At 43.1% G+C, this 26,173-nt stretch overlaps 1 protein-coding gene across 1 annotated transcript in view; it reads right to left on the reverse strand.

Moving 5' to 3' along the window:
* The window catches only part of TRIM71 (tripartite motif containing 71), a 314,764-nt gene extending 296,588 nt beyond the window's left edge, over window positions 1–18,176 (reverse strand). Inside the window, exon 1 of the mRNA XM_078663925.1 lies at window positions 15,588–18,176. Coding sequence (XP_078520051.1) covers window positions 15,588–16,373 — 786 coding nt within the window. The 5' untranslated portion in view covers window positions 16,374–18,176. The remainder of the gene's footprint in view (window positions 1–15,587) is intronic.
* Window positions 18,177–26,173: the final 7,997 nt, after the last annotated feature.

The following is a 26,173-nucleotide window of genomic DNA, read 5'->3' on the forward strand; positions in this document are numbered from 1 at the left end:
AAGGTTATATAAAAATAGCCTTTGTATTATAGTAAAACACATTAGATAAAAACACACACTTTACATTGTGCCAACAGGCACGGGCAGAATTTACAGGGGATTATGTACAGGACAGGGCCACCTGGACCACTGTCAGGGGTGTGCACTTTTAGAACTAGCACTTGTTGTAATTAGCACTTTGTAGGAATAATAATTCTTGTAGGTGTGACACTTAGCACATAGAAGATATAATGACTGTAGCACCAGAATAGTACATGTAGCACACAACCAGTGATTACTGGTAAAGGGTAAATACCTCCTACGCAACCCTAACCACCTTAGGAAAATTACGCAGGGAACCAGGACCTTACTAGTAGGACCTATAGAAGGAAAACAATCACCTAAACATCAAACATATAGCAAAGGGAAAGAAGCAAAACACATGATGCATAAACATATGATGCATAAAACATTCAGAGGTGCAGGTAATAACAATTGCGCAGAAATCACATTAGGAAGTAAATCCCAAATTGCGCAAGGTGCACATGGGCACAACACTAGAACTGTCCCTCAGGCCAACTGGCCTCTCAAGGGCTCAAATGCCCTTAGTCCCAAAATGTCAGGGCAGGCTGCGCAGGCAACCAAGAACAAGCCTAAACGTAGCAGCTGCCCACTAAGTGCTGGGCAGCTGAAAGGCAATATGAACACACACGTTGGAGCCTTGTGGGCTCAAGAAAAACAATGGGGCCAAACACAGCGTGGGAGCCTCGTGGCTCCAGCAACCACTGACTGGTGTCCCCCAAGAGCCTCGTGGCTCTAAACAAACAAAATGGCACTGAAGAGCCTCCCAGGGCTTGTAAAACAAATATGGGCTGTGAGCCTCTCTGGGCTCTAAAACAACAATGCCCCTGAACGTTGGAGTCCCTCTCGGGGGACTCGAGAACAACTGGGGAGATGGGGAGCCTCTGGGGCTCTAAGACAAAATGCGGGCGTCATTGGAGTCCCTCCTCGGGGGACTCGAGAACGAAAATGCCCCCGGAGCCCTCTCAGGGCTCTACACAAGAATGCCCCTGAGCCTCTCGTGAGCTCTCAAGAAATGCCTCAATGCTCGTTGGAGCGGCCCTCTGCCAACTGGGGCCGCTCGAAGCGAAAGGAGCATGCCCCTGGAGCTGCCAGACCGGAGCAACACTCACCGGCAGTTCAGGGACGCTGTACGGGAGCTTCCTCTCCTCGGGGCTCCTGCGGCGTCCTGGTGCTCGGGCGGCTCTCCTCCTGGGCTGCGGTCGGACTCCTCTTTCTCCCCGGGGCTCGCTTTCCTCGCGGACCTCTCTCTGGTGCGGCGGGCGGGGCTGCCAATCCTATGCAGCCCTTCCGACGAGCCTCCTGCCTTTGGGGCTCCCACTCCAATCACAGCGCGGCCCAGGGTCGCGGCTGCGGCCAATAGCAGCGCCGCCCTGGGGTGGGGAGGCGGGACAGCGCCTCACGGAAAATCCACGGGCCGGCGGCGGTGATTGCTTCGGGATAAACGAGGAGTGGGCTCCCTCGAATTAAATAATAAAACTAGCGGCTAGGTTCCTGGCAGGTTGGGCACCTGCCAGAGGACTGAAAATCTCAGCAAATAGACGGGTCAAACGCCGGGTGGGCACCGGCTGAGAACAAGGGAAGAGCTGGTGACAAAATAAAGCGCTCTCAAGCGCTAGGGGCAAGAATCAAGCGCTCCCAGCGCTAGAAGCAAAATAAAGCGCTCTCAAGCGCTAGAGGTCCAAAAGTCAGCAATAAAGTCCTTCAGGTAGGCAGGGGGGCAAGGCTGGGCCCAGAGCCAGCTCACTGGGCCTCCAGGCAGGGAGGCAGTCCAAGTGGCGGTCCTCCTGGCGCCCAGCAGCAGCCCCCCTCAGATAGGATACTGGAAGAGAGCAACATTCATTGGGACACAGCCCTTTTTTATACAGGTAAATCCTTTGTTTGTAGGTGCAGGGTGGGGGAGAAACCAGACGCAGCTGGTTTTGGAGTACTTTATTTTCCCCAGCCACCCTTTCCATTCACCAGGCAGGCTAGGGTCATTAGACGCACCACAGGGGGCGGAGCCAGCATTGTGTGGGGAAAGCCCAGCCCTATTCAGGACCCAGGTGCACCCCTCCTTCACATCACTCATGCCAATCTCTCCACTCACCACCGGGCAGACCCATCCAGACTCCTGGAGCCAGGCTCTCCAGCCCGCCCCAGCCAATCACACGCCAGCACACTCACTGCACACACATACCAATGTCTAGAAGTGGCACTTCCCCACTAGACACATACACGCCGCATACATCATTGCGCAGCATTCAATCTCACGAGTTCGAACATACCAAACTCGAGCCTGCACTCCCCACACATCAGGTATTAACATGGACACACACATTACCCATGCATTCCTATGGGAGGGCAGGCCAGCCTCACTACACGCACGCACTTTACTTTGGGACACAGGGAAAAAAAAGTGCGCAGAGACCAAAAATTACTAACACAGATCACATACTAAAAGCAAAAAGATTAGGGGTGAACCTGCCAGAAGGGCCAAGTCCAACACAGGATAAGATCCAATGAGGTCTCTAGCCATTCATTAAAAGCAGCATTAGCTCGAACAGGATCATCACAGAAAGGGAGAGGAGATCGTTTTAGGATATCTGTCAAGTCATCCAAGGAGAGTCTCGACCAAATTCGGTTCATCCTCTTAGAAATTATTACCGGATGATTAGGGTCGGCCGGAGTCCACGTGAATGCGAGTAACGCGTGGTCTGACCATGGCACAAAGAGTGACTCATCCCAAATAATGTTTTCCAAATCAGTAAAAAAATGGTCAATCAGGTGACCTGCTGCATGGGTGGGTCCAGCCACAATTTGTTTGAGTTGTAGCATCCCCAATCCTTCCAAAAGATCTTGCGAAGAGGAGGCCTCAGGTTCATCCAGATGAATATTAAAATCTCCCAGAATGGAAAAATTGGGGGGGGGGAGACTACTGAGGGTGTGGGTGATTTTATCATGAAGATCATTGCAAAAGCTGTTATGTGCTCCCGGCGGCCTATACACCAAGATCCCAGAGAGTGTACAAGTAGGGGGAAAAGAGATGGCATAAGCCAGGCTCTCACACTCAGAGAGCGGGCTATCAGCGGTTCGACACCCAAAAGAGTTCCTATAAATGATTGCGACCCCTCCTCCCTGACCAGATTGCCGGTCAATTCTGCTAATCGCATAGCAGGGGGGGATGGCACAGACTAAGTCTGGGGCCGAGGCTTCTGTTACCCAAGTTTCCGTAAGGAACAGGATGTCGGGGTCTCGCTCCTCCAATAGCATGCGGATTTCATGCGCATGTTTCGGGAGAGACCGACAGTTAAGAAGCAATAATGAATAAGTAGTGGGTTTTGCGGTTGTCAGAGGACCAGTTACCCGAGGATCCAACGGGGCCTTACAATAAAGACAAGTCGTAATTACCTCCTCAGGTAACATGGCGAGAGGGCAAATTAGAGGACAATCACCCCCCACTCCCCGGAGCTGTTCCCCGCTATATTGTAGTTTACCTGCAGCACTGGCCGGAGTGGCTCCCATCTTCCCAGCCCCTGGTCCCGTCCAGGCACGGACGGGCACATACGGGCTTTCCTTAGGCGCTCCTTTGGCGAGAAGGGCGCGTCCGCTGCGCGGAGAGGAGACCCTCTCAATTTATGCGCTTCGGCGCGTGTGCCTGAGTTCTTTCCCGAAGCCTAGAGCGCCAACCTGCCTCCACCCAAAGATGGCCGCTGTGAAGTGCCGGCCAACCTCCAAGCCCCGAAATCCCTCAGCAGCCTAATCAGCTGAGAAGGGGCACTAAAGTTCCAAAAGAAGCGGCGCAAATAGCAGTAGACGCCTACTAAGGCAAAATGACAGGGGAACAGTACACATTTTTTTATTAAAAAATCACGAAGTGAGTTTTAAAAACGAGCAACTGACATTAAAACGAGCACCAGACTAACTCCCGGCTTCCGCCTCAGGAGTGAAGTGAATCGCCCTCGATTTGTAATGGTATGTAATGCGCTTAACAAATGACTGATTGATTGATTGATTCACAGCGCGGCTACAAGCACAAGACACTCGTTTTCAATCTGTCTGGCAACCTCGGATTAAATACCTTTGCGAGATAGAGCGTACCCGTTACATGCCTTCTAAACTTAGGCCGCTGCGACTTTTTGAACATGCTATACTGCCGCCTGCCCCTGACAGATTGCTTCCGCACGTAGAACCCCTGTTGGCGTACCCCCCGCGTGGACAATGGGGCCTGTAAGTAAGGGTCCCTCACGCAGCGCCCCCTCCTCCTGCCCGTCCATGCCACACCTTCTCTTTTGACTTTTACCTCAATCTTTTCTCAACTATCTTCTCTTCCTCTGACACCTCTGGCTCTGTCTTTTTGGACCGCTTACCCGAGACTTCAAGTTCTGGTCCCCTGGAGGTTGTGTCCATACCTGCTTCACCTCGAGATAGCATCCTCTTATGCACTACGCGGCCGGCCCCACAGGAATTGTAGGCGACATGCTGTGTTAATACTTGTTCCTTGTGTTGCATTTTCTGTGTAACAACTGCAATTGCATTTTAACTGCCATTTATTTCAGTATTATACCTCTACTTGTACTTTGTACGCTTTTGTAACCTGCACACGTCACTTTTTCCTTCTGTAATGCACGGTTTGCTACCTCTAGTATTTTGTTTGCTCACGATTGTCACTTTTGCCTCATGTAATGTAACGTTTGCTTTTGTAATTTGTTCACTTGTAATGTTCTCATGTTTCAGTTCTGTTCCTATTGTGAAGCGCTCTGACACCTTCGGGTAAAGTCTGCGCTATATAAAAACGCATAAATAAATAAATAAATAGATAAATAAATTGTAGGCTTAACGCTGTGTACTTTAAGACCTGTGCTACGTTTCTCCTGAAGTTGAAAATAAAACAGACTCCATAACAAAAATACTATATATATATATATATATATATATATATATATATATATATATATATATATATATATATATATATATATATATATATATATATATATATATATATATATATATATATATATATTTGTATTTCAGGAATTTTAAGTAGCTGGAAAAACGTAGCCAAATTAACCTCTGCCATGGTCAAAATATTAACGAAAGAAACAACTCATCTATGGGTTTATTTTTAATTTTTAAGAAAAGCATCAGTCACAGGACCAAACGGTTGTCTTCTGGTTCAATACCTTGTGGTATAACAGTTGCTGTGGCTATGGAGATGAAACTTAGGGTTCTGCTTGCTGCGTTTGGAACTAAGAGACCACCTCCATATTTACAAACTTGATCAAATTGTGCGGTTTTAGTCCAGTCACTTGATTTACTATTATTTTAATTTCTGACCTGCTCAAAACAAGCTAGGAGCGTCTGCAGATGTTTCGCTTGTAGAGTACGACTAACAAGAAAATGCACCCATTTATTTATTGTCCATCACCTTAAGTTCTCTAAAACGTGGATCTTGCTTATGGGCAGGAACACTGGAATTATGCATAATCTGCAGGTTTTAACCCAAAAAAATTGTTTCTAGCTTAAACGGCTTAAAAGTTACTAAAAATGTAGCGACCTGTATTGCCGCAACATGAAAGGTTGTTTGCAAAGAGCTGGACTGGTCACTTTTCTGTTGCTTATTGCTATATTTTGGTGTAAAGCTAGTACTAATGAGGGTCAACTAATGCCCAGACAGTGTTACCAAGTTTAAAAATAATGAAGTAATACTATTACAGAATGTGTATTATGCTGCATAATTTGTCTTTTCTTGCCGCATAATTTACTCAATCCTACCGGATAATTTGGCCCTTTCCTGCCGCATAATTCCAACGTCCCTGCTTATGGGTTTTACTGGACTTCCTTTGAACTGGCCAGTATCCATGACCGCCACAATCCCCTGCCCCCACATTGAGCGGACACCCTGGGAACCATTTTTGGTTCCAAGCACGTTTAGCACAAGGTAAAAGAGCTTGCTACAGGTTTCTTTCACCTCCTTTTTCTACGTTGATAAATTCTTCCAAGACATGTTTTCTATCGCGAAGAATAAAGCATTTTTCATTGATACAATTGCCTACAGTTTGGATCATTGCATTTAAACCGGTTTCCTGCATCACACGCTGCATGTTATACTTACTGGTCACATGAAAACAGTTCTGCTAACATTTCACAGCATGAATTTGGCCTCTTGGACCTTGTTTTAAGATCACGCCAAGCCATAAAACATGTATGCACCTTTACAGGCTAATAATATTCCATTACTGTTGCGGAGATAAGGGCATCCTGACCCACTCGAGGCTCCACCTCTTGTGAGTATCTGCCCTCTCCACACTCCAAAAACTGTGATAAACGGCATTACATGCTTTGTGCATATTTAGTATATGTAACAAAAGCAGCAAATACAGTCCTTAGGACTTCACTAAATAACCACAAATGAATAACATGTAAAATCACAACACTGTTAAACAACAACATATTCAAACATATACTCTATATTCATAGTCGTTTTACCAATCGTGTTAATGGCACTAACTGTAATGGGCAACGTCGTTTAGGGCATTTGTAACTGCATGTGTCGTGAAAGTTATCAATTGTGGAGCTAACCCTAATTGACGAATTTCAGGGTTTTTATGATCTGTTTTATAGCCACAACTTCACTGTAACTCTTTTTTAAAGTACATTTTAGGGAGAGGGGCTATTAAACATGTGTTGTCATGGCGTTTTAACCAAGAATTAACTTTAGTTGTTGATAACCCCTATTTTTGGGCTGTGTTACCAAAATGTATAAATGGATGTTATTTGTAAACTGGTTTTAAAGGTTTCTAATCTATGGTCTTAAATTGCCAGCAAATGGCAGCCCATGTCATTTGTTGTATGCAGTCACAAGGAAGGAAGGGCAGGTTTATTTGCAAATTATAGCAAGGGGAAGAAAAGCAGTATGGCAGCAGACGGGTGGGTCTCTACACCTAGAAGCATAATTCTGTGTAAAAATCACAAATAGAGGTATATAATGCTTAAAAAAAAAGAAAAATCAAAATCAGTGGATTTCACTACAGTTGCACCTTCATGAACTGTTGTAGAAGAGCTCCAAAACTGAAGACTCCTCCTGTTGCAAATATCTTCCCTTCAACTCCAAGGTAAGCTCCCTGTGGATAGGTTCCGCAAAGTATACCCGGAATCGTCAATTTGCTTCAAAGTAGCTAAAAGTACCTCGAAGAAAGGTCCTGTCCTCAAATCATGGGCATGGCTGCTGGAAATTATTTACCCGTTTGCGGAATTTAGAAGGGGTGCTTACTGCCTTTGTTAACTTCCACTTTTCTCTATTTATCCATGTCTCGTCTATGACTAAAATAAGTCACTCCAGGAGCTAGAACGCTTTGTGCACCCTCCGACGTGCCTAATGTATATTCCTGACTACCATATTACAGATCCACAATAACTGTTTTTGATAGGAATGTTCAGGTAAGCCCCTGGTGGGACTGACTACCTGGTGCTCTCTACACCACATCCTTGGAATTTAAGTAAAATAACCCTAAACCCTACAATACTTTCACTAACAAAACCAGACAGTTTTTGGATCTCTCAATGAATGCAGTAGAAAGAAACGTCAGAGTTCAAATGTGAAAATACACAATCTATACCTGGGTTGTTTATGGCTGCTAAAATCTCAGTGGGCTTAACATTTGTGGAAATATGAGCATAATATCAAAGTCACAGGCGCAAATCCTTGCAATGTTTACTCAGCATTTATAGATTTAAAAAAAATTTCTAACACCTTAAACCTCACATGTACAAGTGGGAATAGATACAATCCGCTCAACAAAGTTGAACTTTGCCTGCCCCCCTCCCCGTGAACCCCCCCAGAGTTTTCTGGATACTTTGAACAGCATTGTCTTGGTGGTCATTAAGTAGTAAAAATGCTGTTGAGTTGGGGTAATATTTACAAGTGTTATGCAAGAGGCAGCTGTCAATTCACTTTGTGGTGTAAGCACTATAAGTGGTAAATAGGATTATTAATTGATCATGTGCTCTCCATTCTGCACTCAACTGCAGGCATTACATTTATGCTAAAAGAAAGAAAAAAGTGCTAATCAATCTGAGAAAGTACTTAATGTGAAAGTGGAGTAAATGTTCAGACCACCACTTTATTTGGATTTAAATACGGTTTAGTTCCATGAAAAATAGTTTTTGTCATATGTTTGCCCATTTCAGCCCATGTTTTTCACAGAAATATGTATCGAGCTGCAACACAGGAAGCTGGCAAACCAGTATTCATTTTATTCCATGTATGCATCAATTGTTAGCGGTAGAAGATTTGGAAAGAATGCATCAGCACTTGTGAGGACGTAAATTTAAATAGGAAAACTATCAGTATAGGAAAACTGTTCCTGTTTAGGGAACGGGGGGACACACAAATGTGTTTTTTCCCTACAGTTTTTGAATAAAGAAGTAAATGGAATGTATCTAGTTATAAAGAGTTTTAAATTGCCTGCTTTTTGACAAATGGGGTTAGATCATCAACAAAAACATGCAGAGCTAGGTTAATGTGTGTACTTCTGAGAACCGTAATTTTTCCAGTTATTTTTTTTGTTAACCATTTTTTGAGCATGGATTTTTTAGCTCCTATCAGTGGGTGAATCACCAGAGCAAAGAGACTACAACTGTAAAATCTTCCACTCCACTCAGTGGACAAACAAATAAACTTGATCCCGAGGCATTCTACAAAAAAATAGACATTGCAAAATTCGCAAAAAGAAAAAAAAATACATTTACAATGTAGACCTTTTTGTGCTCTACCTGAACTCAGGGCAGAGGATGAAATGTACAATAAAGCAATGGTGGTAAGCAATAAGATGCACGTTATTCGATTGTACCAATCAAGTGCAAACGAATTATAAATCCTGGAGTAGCAGGACTATCGTTATGAGTCAACTAATTCTGTCACATTTCGAAACAACCAGAAAAACACTTAGAAAAAATGTACAAAACAAATCTCTTCCAGCTACAAGAGCGCAATACGTGTTGTCACTGCAAAGCAGGCATCCCGGCTAACACTTAGTGACAACATGATGTGCTCAGCACAAACACGTGTCCGTTTGCTTTCATGCTGGACATTTTACATTCAGGCAAAGTTATCAATCTATCTCAGAGATCCGGCTGCGTATAAAGTGTTACAACATAACAAGTAGTTTAGCTGTTAGGTAACAAAATATAACTTCTTTTTATTTCACTCATTTATTTTTTTAGAAAAACACTTTTGTATTCGGGCAAGTCTGGTTTTTTTTTTTAACTCATTAACAAACCATTAAATAAACTACATTTTCAACAGCACCAATTGCCAAAATAAAACGTTGTTTTTTTAATCTCGATACTAATAAAAACGATACAGTGCTGTTATGGTGTAGACCTCACTGCATGAGCATAACTCTTCAGTACACGAATGTACACAAACCAAGCCACGTGCCCCTCAGACGAACACTATCATTTTCCACTTCACATTTTCAACCGCGCGCAAGAGCTGAAAAACGCCGCATGATTACAGCCTGCACCCGATGTTTTGTAGCCAGAGAGAAACAATTATTTAAAAAATTGGCATTTCGGCATCCTCTGTCGTGTTTCCATTGAGCAGAAAAGAACGAACATTCTAGTAACCGATGACGAGTCACCTCGCCGTTTGTTTTTGTCACGCGTTTCACTAAAATAATTGTTCAGTGCGGGCAACCGTGGAAATCTGGATGCAGACTCAGCAAGCAAACTGCACTTTCGCATCGACCTTACCTATACTGTCAACAGTCCGCACCTGGATGTTCAAAAGCCTAAATTCTATTATGAGGTAGTCAAGAAAAAGAACGTCAATAGCTCAATGAAATAACAAAAAAATACAGAAAAATAAATAAATACAAAAGCTAACTGAGCTCACAAAAATGCAATTCCTTTGCTCATCTTGGGAGAACTTTAATTTCTCGAATGGCATTATCTTTTAGGAAATGAATCCTGCCTTTGCTACCAACAATGCTCACAGCCTGTGACAACCAAACCAAAAACAAAATCTATCCAAGAATGAGAGCACACATCTAAAAACACAGCATCTCTTCACAATTTTGCATTTTTAGGCTCACTAACACAAAATTATTGACCAGAACACCCGAAGTGCCTCATTAAGGCTCAATTAAAATGTTTGAAATTCGCAATATTTCAAAAGGAAAGCATACAAAAATTAGGTTTGACTAGCCCACGAGCATAATGAAATATGTAAACACCTTTTTCAGAAGGATTTTTAAAGGCAAAAATGTTCCTGGCAGTGGATGCAAGTCAAGGCTACACTGCAAGTGTATCCGTATTTTCTTACAACTGATGTTTTGACATTTTAAAGAGCTTTAAATAACAGCTATTAAGTACGATCATGCAATGGACTACATGTCCGATTTTCACACGATGAACGGTCAGAGATCACTTACAGCATAAACTTTACATTTGTGTTACTTTGTGCACATGTTCCACTGAGCGCTTGTCACAATGCTTGCAGCAGATTTTTTTTAAAACTTTGTTCAGCACTTTAAATAAGATATATTTCCGTTAAATACCCGAGTGTAACTCGTTTTAATTGTCCGAGAAAAGTTGGGAATCAGTTTAACTTTGGCATTATTTTTAAAACATAATGCCTACTTCATGTTTATTAATAAATCCTCTATTAACAGACCAGATTTTTGTCAATACGATTGACCAACCAGGCACCTGGTGCCATATCATGCTCAAACTGTGCACCTGTAAAATAGCAATAACGTTTCCCCACTTTAGTTTTCTCGTATAACTGCTTGTTTAGCAAGTCACTTTTACTCCAATTTCCATCGATAAGAACAGCAAACAGATGTTGTACTATTTCTGTTTAACGCTGCAAGAACTAAACATCTATCTACATTTTGAATGCGGAAGATGGAGCCAAGTCAGAGGCACACTATTACATAATCATTGTTTTGCGCGATTCCCAACAAGTTACAAGAACAGCACACAATGGAAAAGCTCCATTTGTTCAACAGGTACAACCTTTGCACAATATGGAATTCGAAAACACACAATTTCCTAGTTCAACCAAAAGCAAGCCATCAAGTGGTTTGCTGTACCCAAGCCGTGCTCTGGTTTAAGTACAGATTTGGAACTCAAGCCATTAGCCCATGTTCCGGCCCTATTACAGTGAAATGTCTCTTAGGAAATTAAAGAACAAACTTGATTATATATTATAAACTCAATCACCTGTGTTTTCTGTAGCAGCAAATAAATTGAGGAAAATTGCTCACACTTCAGCCACAAATGGCTGAGATTTTTTTAAATACTAGCAATTGTGTTTTAGTAAAATAGACAACTTCCTTTTATATACACCACTTCTCAGTCACCCCCTCCCTCCCAACAAAACAGGTTACAAGGTACTGAACGGGCCATGCTTCTATCAACAGCAGTAGCTTCAGCATGTGCCTTTACATTCAAGATCAGGCCAAACAAGTTCTTTAAAAAGTGGCCTGCTACTGCAGACGAGGGACCAGGTTAGTGTTTTACAACAACATCGTCCAAGTGGATGTTTACATTTCTAGGTTAGGTTAAGCTGTTATTGTATAAAGTACTGCCTGCGATTTACACCACCTCCTGGCTAATGGGTCGTGCAGGGGATTGCTAAGCAAATGCTGTCAACTCGAGCACGGCTCACCATAACAGACCATGTATACTTCAAATATAACAAGATGTACCAGCTTTGTAACTATACAACAGAGCATGCATCCTTCCAGGCCTTGGTGCTCTGCAAATAACACACGAGTAGGCTTGCAACATAAATACAAGAACTACGCCACTAGATTCTACGGTGGACAGTTTGGTCAAGATGCTTAGGATAAGTCCACACAACCTTCATGTGTGTCGTACTCCAACCAGAAAGGGGGCGGGTGAACATCTTGCGCCCAAGGATGGCTCTCATATTGTGCCACACCATCCCTTAGCTCGTCAGACTCATGGTGAGCCAAGAGACAGACACTCGGCAGTGAATATACTGGGTTCATCCCTCATGTAGGTTTCTCCTGCACATCAGTACAGACAGAACTCCCCAAATATAAATAATAATGTACTCAGAAGCAGAGTGGTTATGGGTCATTAATGAGTAGTCAGGGAATCGGAGGCAAGTATCCGTAAGGCATTTCTCTACAGTGGTCTCTCCAAAATGGATATGATTTTGGTAACCTACCACGATACAGAAGAATATCAATCCTGAGGTGCCGCATGTTAGGTTAATAATGGGCACAGAAAGTAGCCCCGGTTCCTTTTAAATTTCTAAAACTCAAGGCAGTTTGGAGGTCTTTGGGACCTTCAAGCCAAGAGTTGATGAACCTACAAGTGGACTTATATGATGTATACATTTTCACACAGTTGCTTTCAGTAAGTACAAAAGATACAACCTCCTAAGGAGAAGTGTGGCTCACTGGTTAGAGGAGGCAGACCCGGACGCTGAGATCAGACCCGGGACCAGGGTTCAATTCCCGACGCGGCAGGGTCTTCAGCCCAAAATGTCCACGGACTCGGTAATTCTCGCTTCGGTGCCTACTCGAATCACAGGTTCACACTCTGCAACTCTGGGCAATAACTTGCTTAATCTCCACTACGGTCCCCCGCGGCGGGATGCCTGGCTTTCACCTTGGGGATACCCAGTAGGGGCTATCTCACAGGGAAAAACCAGGACGGGTTCCCAATGCAAAGCGCTTTGAGACCTGGCGGTGATATTGCGCTATACAAAAACCTTTCCATCCATCCAAGGTGGATACAATCTTATACTGGAAACGGGGCGCCAGTCTCAATACCTTCCTGAGACACAAGTGTCTAGTCAAACCAGCCCTGTCAGTGTGTCAGCTCAGACTAAAAGCATTATTCTTCTCTGGTCTCCATTTCACCTTATTTCATGGGCTTGTGTTTTTGCCATTAGGGAGGTCAAGATCTCCAAAGCGAGGCTGGATACTATGAGGTCTCATTAGTAGAACAAGAGACCCGCTCCCATCTAGAAATGTTTTGATTTGGTCCCACAGAATGTACAGCCCACAGTATTTGGAAAACCAAAATCAAATAAGTCTCAATAAGATGAAAATGACCCCCCCCCTTCCCAGAAAGGTGGTGTGGCTCTGGACGAAAGAAGATACTGGCGGAGAGTATGGAAGGGTGGTAGGCTAGACCAATGATAGTTTATGTAATGAATGGCACCCATCAAAGAACCAAAGAAGCAGTGCAGTGGTTAAAAGAGAACCCAGGGCAGTCATATACATAAATAAAAATAATTTTTTTTTTAAAAAGGTACACTCAAGTTACTGGTGGCCTTTGTTGCCTATGAGGCAGCACAAAGGGTTTGTCACTTTCCTCCTTGTCAATCAACACTCAAGGGGAAACACCCCAGGATTCAACCTCTGGCCTACAGGTGCGCCCTCACACAGGGCTCACTAGTTAACTAATACTGGGCAAGGAAATGCAGTATAAAAGTAAAGCTTTAATATTTCTTGGACTTCCTTTAATTGTAGTTTGGGTGAGCAAGCAAAGACTATAAATACATGAACAGATTTGGAAGCCATTACAGCTATAGTGATAGCAACAAAACAGAATGAGCTAGACTGAACCGCTCGCCTAAAAGACAGGCTTCACAGACAGGACTCAGTTCTGTGAAAATATCATGGATAGAAAGAGGACCTCTATCCAAGGCACGGCATCTATGAGGAGCTTGCTCTCACTGCTTTCTTTGCCAAGGGAAGCTCAGGAAGTATAAGGGCCTCATCTTCTACAGCATATTATTTGCTCAAACACTTGGACAATGAGAGTTTGGACAACCAATGCTTCATAAAATCCTCTCTTTCATAATCTGCTGCTCAGTAAACCATAGGGTTCCCAAGCATCCCCTGCACCCATCCTGCACTGGTGGCGGTCGGGTTCTCTTCTGTCTTGAAACCACCTTGGGTGGGTGGCCATATCATTGTTTAATGGAGCCCTAGAAAGCAGGTATTATTGTCATACTGCCCTAAAAGACACAAGTTGCTATAGCAATGTGGCCCTAGCAGAGGGATGCCAAACATCCAAATATGTTCCTTTCAAAGTGAGAGAACTAGCCAGTCTGACAGAGGTGAGCCCAGCAGGTCTTTGCCATAACAGAGTAAGAAAGGCCGACACATCTCTGAATATAAATTACCGTACAGTGACATATCCGCAATATCCCCAAGCTGATAAAGGGTCTGCATCTAGCTTCTACCAGTTACCTCCAATCCTGCAGATGGAACTAGGTCAAGGGTATCAATGACTCAATACTTAAAAGGGGGAGGAGTACTGTCTTACCAAGGACAAATATATTTTAAAATACCTCTGCAAAGAGTCAAACGCTTTGGATATTTTCAAACAATATATATTAATAATATAATTAGCCCCAAAAATTTACAAGCACACAAAACAAATTAGCCGTTCGTGCTGCTCTCAAAATTGCCACATACGCAAGACATTTCTACAATACGTTTCTATAAAATTATGCAAACCAATTTTACATCCTGCAAAAAGTGAAAAAACACAATTATGCAACAACGATCTACAAATATATATTAAAAAAATGAAACATTTAGGTGAATTTCTAAAGGAGTATTTACATAATGACCATAAAAAAATTGATCACGCTAATTGATTTCAAGATCAGAATACTCAATTTTTATTGTGTCCCACTTTGACTTTTAAACTATTATATTAATCTAATGTGTAACATTACATTAACTGCAATTGCATGGTCAACAAGAGTCCACCACAAATTCGAGCTATTGAAAATGTCATTGGGAGAGAGACCTTCACATCTGATAGCTATTTTTGTTGCTTTCCAAGTTATCAAATTTCAGATAGCCTATAATCTCCTTTTAGAGGATTAAAAAAAATAAACTTTTTCATAAACAAGATTTGCTAACTATGAAGGAAAGTGTGATTTTCCACTGATATGTATTCCAATTGCTTAGAAATCAAATGCTTGCTCACTCACAAGTTCCAAAATTGGTTAATTAAATCTCAACTTCAAACTCTTATCCAGAACCTCCCGACTGTCATAAAAAATATGCTATGTCTCAAATCAGCCTTCTGGGCTGCCATCTCGAACTAGCAAGATAGTTCCAAATGAGGAACATAGTTGCACTAGAACGGTAGATAATCTTCAAATAATCCGGAAGGACATCTTTGAAGCATCACCAACTACAAGGAAAGCGTAGGCTACAAACAAAAATATTAAGTCTAGTTAAGTCAAGACACTACGTTTACAGAGCTTCAGAGCTATCCTGGTGCCACGAGACAAGGTATACCTCTAAATGAGCATTTTCATTTATCAGACCTAAAAACAATGCTTATTGACAACTTCCTTAGTTCATAAAAAGGATAAATTACCACTTCAAAAATCTTATCTGGAGACCAATCGCCCATATAGTCAATGGTAATATTACACCTATTTTAAATAGCAAAAAATTACTTCACAGAAATTCAAACAGGTTGGAGACCAAAGCAGACAAAACTAAGCAGGTAGACTGAGCACCTACCTCATCATCGTGCTGCTGACAGTAGGTGGTCCTATCAGAGAAGAGGATGCTGAAAGATGGTGACTGCAGGTGATGGAGGAAGGCCTGAGATAGCTGAGAAACAGGTGTTGCCTGCTGATGGTGGTTGTTGTGAGAAGTGGATGTGGCAGTGGACACAGAGGAGCCAGCCGGGCTGTTGGTTGAAGTTGGTGCCTCATGTCCAACAATGGCAGAAGATGTTTGTGGGAAACGCTCAACGATGAAATGGTCCTTTGTCAAGCGCACACGCTGGTGGGCACGCACACAACTTGCACATAGGTTCTCCTGGCAGTCCAGGCAGTGGGAGCTTGCTCCTGTCCCTTCATCACACGAGCTGCAGCGTGTACCAGTAGGGCTGGGTCCCGGAGTTCGTCGAAGCAGTGATCCACCGCCACCACGATGATGTTGCTGGCGGCCACTGCTTCCATTCGTTCCACTGCGGCCGTTATTTTGCTGCTCCTCAACAGCATCCAAGAGGCTGCTGAGATGTAGGAAGGCGGTGCTGTCCATGGCAGGCTCTGGACAGTCACAGGCAGGGCAGTGGAGGGGCTCACCAGGACTACGCTGGCCCTCTAAGCACTGCCGACAGAAGGCGTGAAGGCAGGGCAGTACGTGTAGAGACCGGCGCCGGACAGGGAGCAAGCAGGTACCAGAAGATGACGAGCAGGAGGATGATGATGAGCCTGATGAGGTAGGGGCAGAGGATCCGCTACATAACTCTTTGCACTGATGGCACAGCTGGAAGTCTGACTCTGGGAAAGCAGCCATGTATGTGAATATGACAATCTGCAGTGTATGTAGGGATAACTCCTGGATATATGTAAAAAATACCAGCAGACCTGAGTTGGGTAGGTATATTTAACAGCCACTGTCCGGAGGAGGTGCACCTAGGGCCACTGGGTTACTGAAACATCAAACTTCATTAAAGGTAGATGCAACTTAGAGCCCAGTTATCTAATGATGGGTTACAATGAATGGATATGAGAAGGACAAGAGTGGTGCAAGTAAGCCCTGTGACGTATAGGGCTTGGTAACTAAGCCCACCGTAATTGAAGAATCTGAAAATAAAGTTTTGGAAATCCTACAACTCAATGTTCTGGATTGGAGACCAAAGGTTGGGAAGAGGAGTGAATATGGACTTGAAACTAGTAACTTCCAACCTGTGCAAAGACCCACAACATCGGGGAGGGCTATCCACTAGTACTCACTTGCAATGATCACAGCCAGCGAGCTCTGGACCGTGCCACCAATCAATACTGCCAGGCGTTTAAGGTGAGGAGAATGTGTTTTAAAAATATAATCACTGCCCTGATGACGAGACTCCAGTTCCTACCCTACACCTTTCTACAACCTTCCCTCTCCCGACTCAGAGCTTACAACACCCGTTTGTTTACACTGATCAGGTCGGTGAGCTTCAAGGATCAATAATCAAGGGCGCCTCTTGCCTCCGCCCTCTTGTCCAATCAGTCAGATAACAACGTAGTGATTACTGTGTCTCTTCAAGAAGGGATGCAAGAAACGGGTTAGACCAGGTCCCATGGGGAGCAAAACGCCCCTCGCCCAGCTATGCATCTGGGAAAAATAGATGATCTTGCCAATTTCCACAAATTTCAGCAATTTTTAAGACTGAAGGGTCAGCAAGAAAGAGCGAGAGGGGGCACGAGGAGTTCTTCGATGACCTCTTGGACAGGAGGCCGAAAGTCAGACGAAAACAATTTCTATAAAGCGAAGTTTCGTTGACATTTTTCTGGAAAAGCTGCGGGGGTCTCTAGTCCAGATTCTTCTTCAGAAGGAGAGGTCCCATGCAGCTCATCTTCCTAAAGAGAGTGATGCGTTTCTTTAAAAGGGGGATCCTGTGATCAGTTTCTCCAGTGGGGCTCCAGCGACCTGTTTGTTTACAGGGGAGAGCCAGCGATGGGTTCCTTTTAAAATGAGTCTCAATTAAACTTGTTCAAATAGAAGCTCCAGTGACACATTCCTGCAGAGGGGGTCCTCTCCTGCGAGCCGTGTAAAAGGAGGCTCAAGCGATGCATTCAGTCCTCCGGGAGCGCATGTTCCACTTTGCCATTTCTTTAAAGGGAGGACCCAGTAAAATGCCATCCAGTCAAGTGGGGGAAAGCCTGCACGGGGGTAGCTCACGCGGGCGGCTTCTAGGCGCCAGGGGTGGCCCCGCGCTCCTCTTCAGTGCTCCCCGTGCACGCCATTTCTCATTCGCAAGAGCCGCGTAAAAGGGCAAAAAAACAACAACAAACCCCTAAAATAAAAATAAAACTCCAGTCCCGTTTAAAAGGTCCCGAGCAATAAATCCTGGAGCGCGTGTGGGCTTTGAGCAGCGGAGGGGTCAGGTAGGCGCTGGGCGCGGCCGGGGTGCAGCGGGAGCCCCCTCTCCTGAAGGACACACCCCCGTGCGGGACCCGGGCCCCCCTCGGCTGCTTGTTTTGCTGCTCCGGCGGAGGCGGCGGCTGCTGCGCTCGAGCGGGCGGTGTGCGAGAGCGCGTGGGGGCGGGCAGGAGTGAGCGTGTGTGGCTTCCCGGGCCCCCCTCCTGTGACTGAGCTGCTCAATCCGGAACACTGCTGCCAGCTCCGGAGGAACACAACAACCCGAGCCCCGCCCACACAACGAGGGCGAGCGGCTGCGCGCGGGAGCCGGGGAGCCCCAGCGCGCGCGGCCCCTGCAGCTCAGATCCCTCCAGGAGATGCGTTTCTATTTAACGAGCCGCGTGGTCTTGAATAGCACTTATTACCTACTTACAACTACAAGAGGGGGCATGCCTCTTATAGACCCCCAGAAGAATCAATGCGTGAGCAAATCAATGTTTCAAAAACATTAACTAGGCTAACGAAAACTTTGGTGTATGAATGATGAAAATGGAAAGTATATACACACACACACACACACACACACACACATATATATATATATATATATATATGTATGTATGTATATATATATATACATATATATTTATTTATATATATATAAATTATATATATATATATATGTATATATATATATATATATATACTTATTATTTTTTGTTGGTGGAATTGTATGGCAGGGAAAATAAATGTAGCCCAATAAACAGTGCAACTGTACTAATAAACTCCCATTCATCCACTTATTACTACAGTGCAAATTCCTTGATATTACAACAATGTAGCACATTTGACAAGAGAAATGCACTGATCACTACATTACTGAGCACATGTTAAATAGCTTCAAACAGGCAAACAACTCTCCCAATATTCCCAAATTAATTTTTCCTTACTGCACAAATGTAACTAACCCTTTCCATCCTATGTTCCGTTAAATATTTATTTGAGTAAAATACATATAAAAAGATGCCATGGCATGAACCGTGTATACAGATGTACAGAGTACACTATGTTACTTATAGCCACGGTTTAGTGTGTGTGTGGGTGGGGGTGGGAGGGTGATGCTTTATAACCCACTGGAGGCTTCTTCTCCATAGTCCCTTCCCACACTGAGATAGCATTATTAGACCATAATACATTGGTTATACACACTTCTCTTTCATATAATATGGATTTGTTAGGCTTAGTGTGGCATGTAAGGTATATTTTAATTAGAGAAAAGTTCCTCTTGAAAGCACTAAGTAGAAAATGTGGTACTGTGTACGATATTTCAAGGTAAACAATGTACATTAGGCATCTCAGTCAGTAGTAGTGATTTTAATGCAGCTTTTAATTCTTTTTGTAATTGCTATACAATAGCACATTTTATATGCGGGCGTGGGGTTATATATTGTTTTAGTGATGTCCACAAAGAAATGGAACGCTAATTATACAGAATTATAGTGTTGTCTTAATTGTTCATGGGTATACTGCCGACTGGACAGTTTGGTTTTATTATTGAAGGAGATTCTCAGAGATCAAAAGCTAATTGCATAGCAAGAGGCTGGAATACACGGATGATCTAATTCCTGTGCATTGTAAAGAATTATTCACATACATGACATCATTCCGATGAATCATGGTTTGTAACCCACTTCCGTTTTTAGGTCGAGCCTGTCCCATTCCGCAGGAATGGATAGGATCGAATTCAAGTGCTCGATCGGCTAGTGAAACCACTGGCGTTTCTTCACAGTGCATGTGAGGTCACGTGGCCACAAAGCGGGTCACGTGACCACACAAGCACGAGCATCTCCGTAATCCGCCTGCCCCCACCAGGCTCGCATTCCCGCCCCCTCACCAGGCCGCACATCTGCCTGCCACACTTCTCCTCCCCTAATTATGTGGCCGGCCGTACTTAGTTTCCTGGCCGCTTCCCGGCCGCTCTTGTTTTTAGCTCCCCTTACCATTTGCTCCTGCCTCCGAGAGCTTCAAAGGGATCTGCTTCACACTTCACGGCCGCCGTGACTCACATTTCTCCTTCCTTCGTGCCCAGCCCCCCTCCCAGCGCTGCCTTGTTTTTCATGCTCGAATCCTTCACCCTGCTTTGGCCTGTCTTTCGTTCTTGTTCTCTCCTGTCCTCTATCTCCCACCTTTATGTTTAATCCTTTCTGCCTCTTTCTCTGTCATACAGATTTACATGCACTTCCCAGAGCAATGGAGAAAGCCAAAGCACCCCTCCCCACGCCCCTGTATGTTTCTCTTACTCCACCTATCTCTCCTTCCTCTCGCTCGCTTTTTTCCCCTCCCTCCCCTTTCTTTCTTCCTTCCTTTCTTTCTTTCGTTCTTTCTTCCTTCCTTGCTTTCTTTCTTTCGTTCTTTCTTTCATTCTTCCCTTCTTTCTTTCATTCTTCCTTCCTTTGTTCGTTTCTTCCTTCATTTCTTTCTTCCTTTCTCTCTTCTTACTTTCTTTCTTCCTTTCTCTTTTTCTTTTTCTTTCATTCTCTCTTTCTTCCTTTCTCTCGTTTTCTTTCTTCCTTCCTGCCTTCCTTTTTTCTTTCTGTCTTCTTTCTTTCTTTCTTTCCCCTTTATTTCTTTCTTTCTCTTCTTTCTTTCTTCCTTTCTCTTTTTCTTTTTCTTTCATTCTTTCTTTCTTCCTTTCTCTCGTTTTCTTTCTTCCTTTCTTTTTTATTTCTTTCCATCCTTCTTTCCTTCCTTCCTCTTTCTTTCTTTCTTTCCTTCTTTCTTTCTTTCTTTCTTTCTTTCCTTCTTTCTTTCTTTCTTTCTTTCCTCTTACCCCCCTATCTCCCCCTCTGCTTCTTTCTCTCCACCTTTCCCTTCCTGTGTCTCTCTTTCACCCCCTCTCTCTACCCCCCTCCCGCACACACACATTTCCATCCACTCCACAGTACAATGAAGAACAGTCAATTCCCCATTTCTCACAGATTGAGGCTGCAATCATTTCATTATAAAGTGCAAAATGTCTAATTATCTTGGTGATTGCGAGGGGGAAAAACCGAGAAAGCACATAATATTGAAATGAATAGTTCAGATTCTTGAATACGGAAATAACTTGATTAGTGCTGGGGATCCGGTGTGCGTTGTCTGGCAGAGAACGAAAGACCCACAAGCGAGACCTATTGGCAATGCCAATGCTTGTTGCACAAATAGCCAAACGTTTCATTTTATGTATCCATATACACAAGTCATCTTGCAAAAAAAAGTGGGCAAAATAGGATACAATACAGTTCGCGTTTTCTATACATGCTTATAATATTGTCTAATAGTATCTATGATAAAGTCCGTACAGGACTTCTAGGGACAGAACTGAATATTACTCGAGAAGGGACTAAAAGTGATTACTCAATATTGGGCTTTATTCAGTGACTAAGGAGTAACGTCTTTGAATAAGGTACTAGTTAGTGTATATGTAGCTTGTTGTTAACCCAGCATGTACAATTTCTATTTTATAATCCATATAAACAAACTTATAGTATTTTTTTGTTTTGCATCTCTTCTACCTAGCACCATGTAAGCCAACAACATAACTTATTACAAAACAAAGTTAATACTATCAAGGAGGAAATGATTGTGTGTGACCTCTGCCACTGTCTTTGTTTTGACTTCAGAATGAGGTTTTGTATATGTCAACACTAAAAACTGGCAAATTCTCTGAAATGCTTATCGAATCTTTTATGCCATGTGTCCTACTTTAATAGCAGAACATTTATATGTGATTTAGTGACATGTTAATTGAAATTCCAAACAGCCACTACAGATGTGTTGAAAAAGGACTAGTGTCTATTGAGAACGACAAACGTCTCCTGGTAGCAGCTTTTCATTACAGTTACCAGCCTCCTTTATAAATCTAAAATGTGCTTCAGGACCCCCAGCTCCTGCTTATTTAAAACCCTGATTACATTGGTCTATTCCTTGGTACCCATTTCAGCATCTGGGGGGATGAGACTTAGACATTGGGCGGAAGGGGGGCTAATGACGGATACATTAGGACTTTCATAATGGAGAGGTGTTGTTAGGGTTACAGTGCACTCTCTATTTTAGAGCTGATTGTGAATATATTTAACTCTCCCTCCTTGTCAAGTATTTGCTGCAAAATGTCAATAATAATTCTGTAAAGCACCTTGAGGTTGTTTGATGAGGATCGATCAATCAAGGGAGGGTGGACCGTTATCACAAGGAAGGTTCTCGAAATAGTTATAAAAGTTACATGGGGAAATCAGAGCAGACACAGTTTGTTTCTATTGATGTTTTCTTTCTCACTGCTTATTAAAACAAGCATCAGCAAAGCTAACAGGTTTGAAGCATGCACTTGGTGAAAAAAGCAATTACAATGCTTGCTGCAGTGACCAACAATTACAAAAATCATTGCTTCGTGTAGATAAAGCATGGATGAGAATAATAAATAAATGTGTTTTGACAAAGTTCAATTTTTCAAGTGTGCATTAGTCCACCATGTATTTAAATGAAGATGGAAGGATACACCCAAGCAGACAGTAAAAAGAAGGTGAGCTTAAAAAACTCAGTAGGGCTGATCCAAGATGTGATTGACAATGTTTCAAACCAATGGCTGAAGGAGGCTGAACTAAACCCCCTAAAGTGTGTATAGAAAACAAAGTGTTCACCTTGAATAGTGCAAGTGCTACTGCTGTTACATAGCAAACCTATGTTGTGTGTATTGAACTAAAATATAAAGGATATTCATTATTTTAATTTAAACAAACTACACCTGTTTTGCATTTCATTACATGTCCGTGCTCACTTTTGCATCACTCATTCCAGAGTTCCTCTCAGTGACTTTCTTATTATTACCACACTTTCCGCAAGAGACAATAACAATGATGACGAAACACATGAATGCAATTCTTCACTATCTCCTGGCCCCACTCAAAGATCTTCATGTATGTTGGCACTTAATTTGGCTGAGCTAATTCATTCTGGTCTTAATCAACAAGAGCTTGCTACTTGTAAGAATGTTATGTGTCTGTTAGGTCAAAACGATTGTTTTGGGGAAGGGGAAAAGAAAAAATGATTTGTTTTTTATGAAGTCCCTCACCCACCAACCTAGTTGGTGGCATGCTTCATCATCGGGCCCCACCCAAGGCACCGAGTGTGCCTCGGGTGTGCTACAACGCCTGTTTACAGAGGAGCTGGTTTTGTAAAGTGAGTGTGCAGTGAGGTGACTTGAGTCGATGGAGCTCGAGGCGGATGAACTAAAGGTGCAACAGCCGATCCAGCGAATTATTCAAAAAGGTCTATAAAGGTCAAAAAGGTCTATAATTGTGGATCCACGCCCGAAACTCATGATGTTTGTCCTTTGAAAATATAAGTACAAATTGAGAGGAAAACCTCCTCTTACACATTTAGCACCTTAGCGAGTGCTACACATAAGGTGCTCATTACACGTTGCCCCTTATTCACCCTATCACACATAGGTCCTGAAGAAAGCCAGTTTCTTACCAAGGCCTGGCTGAAACTAATTGACCACACAGGACGTGAGAGACCATAAGTCTCTCCAACCACGTCTGAAAGCCTTGTTTTTAATTCTGCCTATGGCCCAGCAATAAAACTTTAACTGGGACCTCTAGGACAGCTTTTTTAACCTCACTCATGTCATCTCACTGCACACTCACTTTACAAAACCAGCTCTGCTGTAATCAGGCGTCGTAGCACACCCGAGGCACACTCGGTGCCTTGGGTGGGGCCCGATGATGAAGCATGCCACCAACTAGATTGGTGGGTGAGGGCCTTCATAAAAAACTGTTTTTTCTTTTCCCCTTCCCCAAAACAATCGTTTTGACCTAACAAACACATAACATTCTTACAAGTAGCTAGCTCTTGTTGATTAAGACATATCCCCAGGGGAAACAAACTAGCTACTCTAATTCCTCACTCTCCATTTGATTACAATTAATTAATTCTGGTACATGGAGTCATCAACATCACATTTTAGGTAAATATGGAAAATATATTAGAGGAATCTTTGCCATTGTCTTTCAACATTCTGCTTTCCATTTCCAAAGTCTGTACTGCAAGATGTTAGTCTGACATTGTATGCACATTACATTTTACTCTGTGCAGTCTATCCAGACAATCCACTGCATAGACTGATTTATATGTTTAAAGTCTGCAGCAGATAATATGGGATCAAGGTTCTCCTAATAGTTCTATCTACAGATTGGCCACAATCCCCTACACTACATTTTCTACTCGGAGCTGAAAGGAAGGCATTTTAAACATCTGGAAATGTGAATTACAGGGATTGACATGGCTTTTAGGGGGATACTTTGGAACCTGTAGACAACTTGGAATTGAGATGTGGAGAGGAAGTGTTTGGCACAGCAGCTCCCTTCAATATCATTCACCCCATAGCGAGGCAATGGTGTCTCCCTGGGACTCCTGCACCAAGGGTTTTCTCTCTTTAAAATAGTGTTGTTATCTAGGAACACACAGGCGTTGGTCAGAAGAGAGGTCTGGTGCAGTGCACCCATCTTCCCAGGTCTCAGGGCTGCAGCCTCCAGAGCTGTACCAGGAGCAGGGTTCCATCATAGGGCTGAGTATGCCAAGGTACCTGTTGGCTTTAGAGGGTGGGAGAGCATCCCATACAAGTTGGGTAGGGAGCCAATAATGTAACTGCACCAGAGAGAGCATTGGGTGGAGAAGGACTGCCACTGCAGGAGCATAGCCACTGTTCGCATCAATCACACAAATGTTCATGAATGCAGTGGCATGAGTCAGCTCCCGTGGGATGGGCAGTGGACATCAAGGGCAGTTCAGGGACCTGACCCTTTCCTTGGTGAAACCCCTGCAGTATCCTAGAGACACACAGAAAGAAAACACCCTCAACTTTCTCTATGGCTTCAAGCATCCCAAATGGGATAAATTGTCCATATCACTCACTGGTCGCTGTAACATTCTTAAAATAGTTATACTTTCTAAACCTCTCTTTGCGATCCCTCTTAAAATTCTGCATACTCTCTTTAAGCGTCAAAAGTCAGCCATCAGTCGTTTTATCTTGAGTATTTAAGGCCTCACATGGCTTACAAAGAGCTCACGGGGAGCCTCAGCTCCCTCTTTTCCTGGAAGGGTACATGCTTCCAGTTTTTACATTCTACTATTGGGCCTCCCAAGACGGTGTATCTGTGCTCTCATTATACTGCCAACTCATCCCTTTCTATGTACAGAGTTTATTTGTAACAGTTAGAGGCAATTTATTATTTGCAACTTACAATACATGGAATTCTGAAATCCGTTGAAAAACTATCAATAGAGTGGATTTGTAAATCTAATCTATATTTGAAAATATAGGACTTCATGTTTGAACAAGCATTGACAAAGCCATCGGGCCTCACATTTATAATGTGAACGCAGGACTGTTGGCCTTGCCAATCTGTATCTGTAAAGTATTGTTTTAAAAAATAAAACAAAAAGATATTTTAAAATACTGGATGAAAAGCAAACAGATTTCTTATGGTAGCTCAAAACTGTACATTGAATTTATTGTTTCAATCTTCATAAATGGTGTGGTCTATTTTTCAAATAGTTTTCACTCAGAAAACTCTGAACAGAATAAAAAAAGTTTAAGGTAGTGTCAGAATGTAAAAGGAAATGCTTGCAAAGGCCTAATTTACTTTCCACAGGATTCAGCCATTTTGTCCTCTGCAGTATCACAGAGAGCAGACTCATGGCCCTCCAGGATAAGCATAATGGTAACTACAACTTCTGCCTCAAAGGCCAGCTGAGTGAGCATAGCAGATGGCTCATTCCCTAGCAGTATAACATCCTCTGTGTGCAAAATCTTGTGCTTTCATGAAGTAAATGTAATACGGGAGATAAAGCAATAAAAACCTTAATTTCTGCTCTTCAGTCATACCCTAACAAAAAATTCTTCCTGTGCTTTTCAGGCAAGAAAGGAGGGATGGGGAGCAACACAGTCCAGGGGAGGTGGATATTGGAGTTGGAGGGTGAAAGCAACACAAGAGGGAAATAGCCAGAAAACACATGTACTCTACAGGAGAAAAAGAAAAAAGTAGCTTGATAAAGGTGAGCAGTGGAAGGATACAAGTGAGCCAATCAAAAGAATCATTAAGAGGCTCCAGGGGAGGGATGATAACAAGGCGCGGAAAGCAAGTAATTGAAAAAGAAGCAAACAAGTAAAGTGACAAGAAAGCCAACCGACAGTAAACAATGGTAAGTCC

The sequence above is a fragment of the Lissotriton helveticus genome, chromosome 10 (assembly GCF_964261635.1).
Source record: "Lissotriton helveticus chromosome 10, aLisHel1.1, whole genome shotgun sequence".
NCBI classification, from domain to species: Eukaryota; Metazoa; Chordata; class Amphibia; order Caudata; family Salamandridae; genus Lissotriton; species Lissotriton helveticus.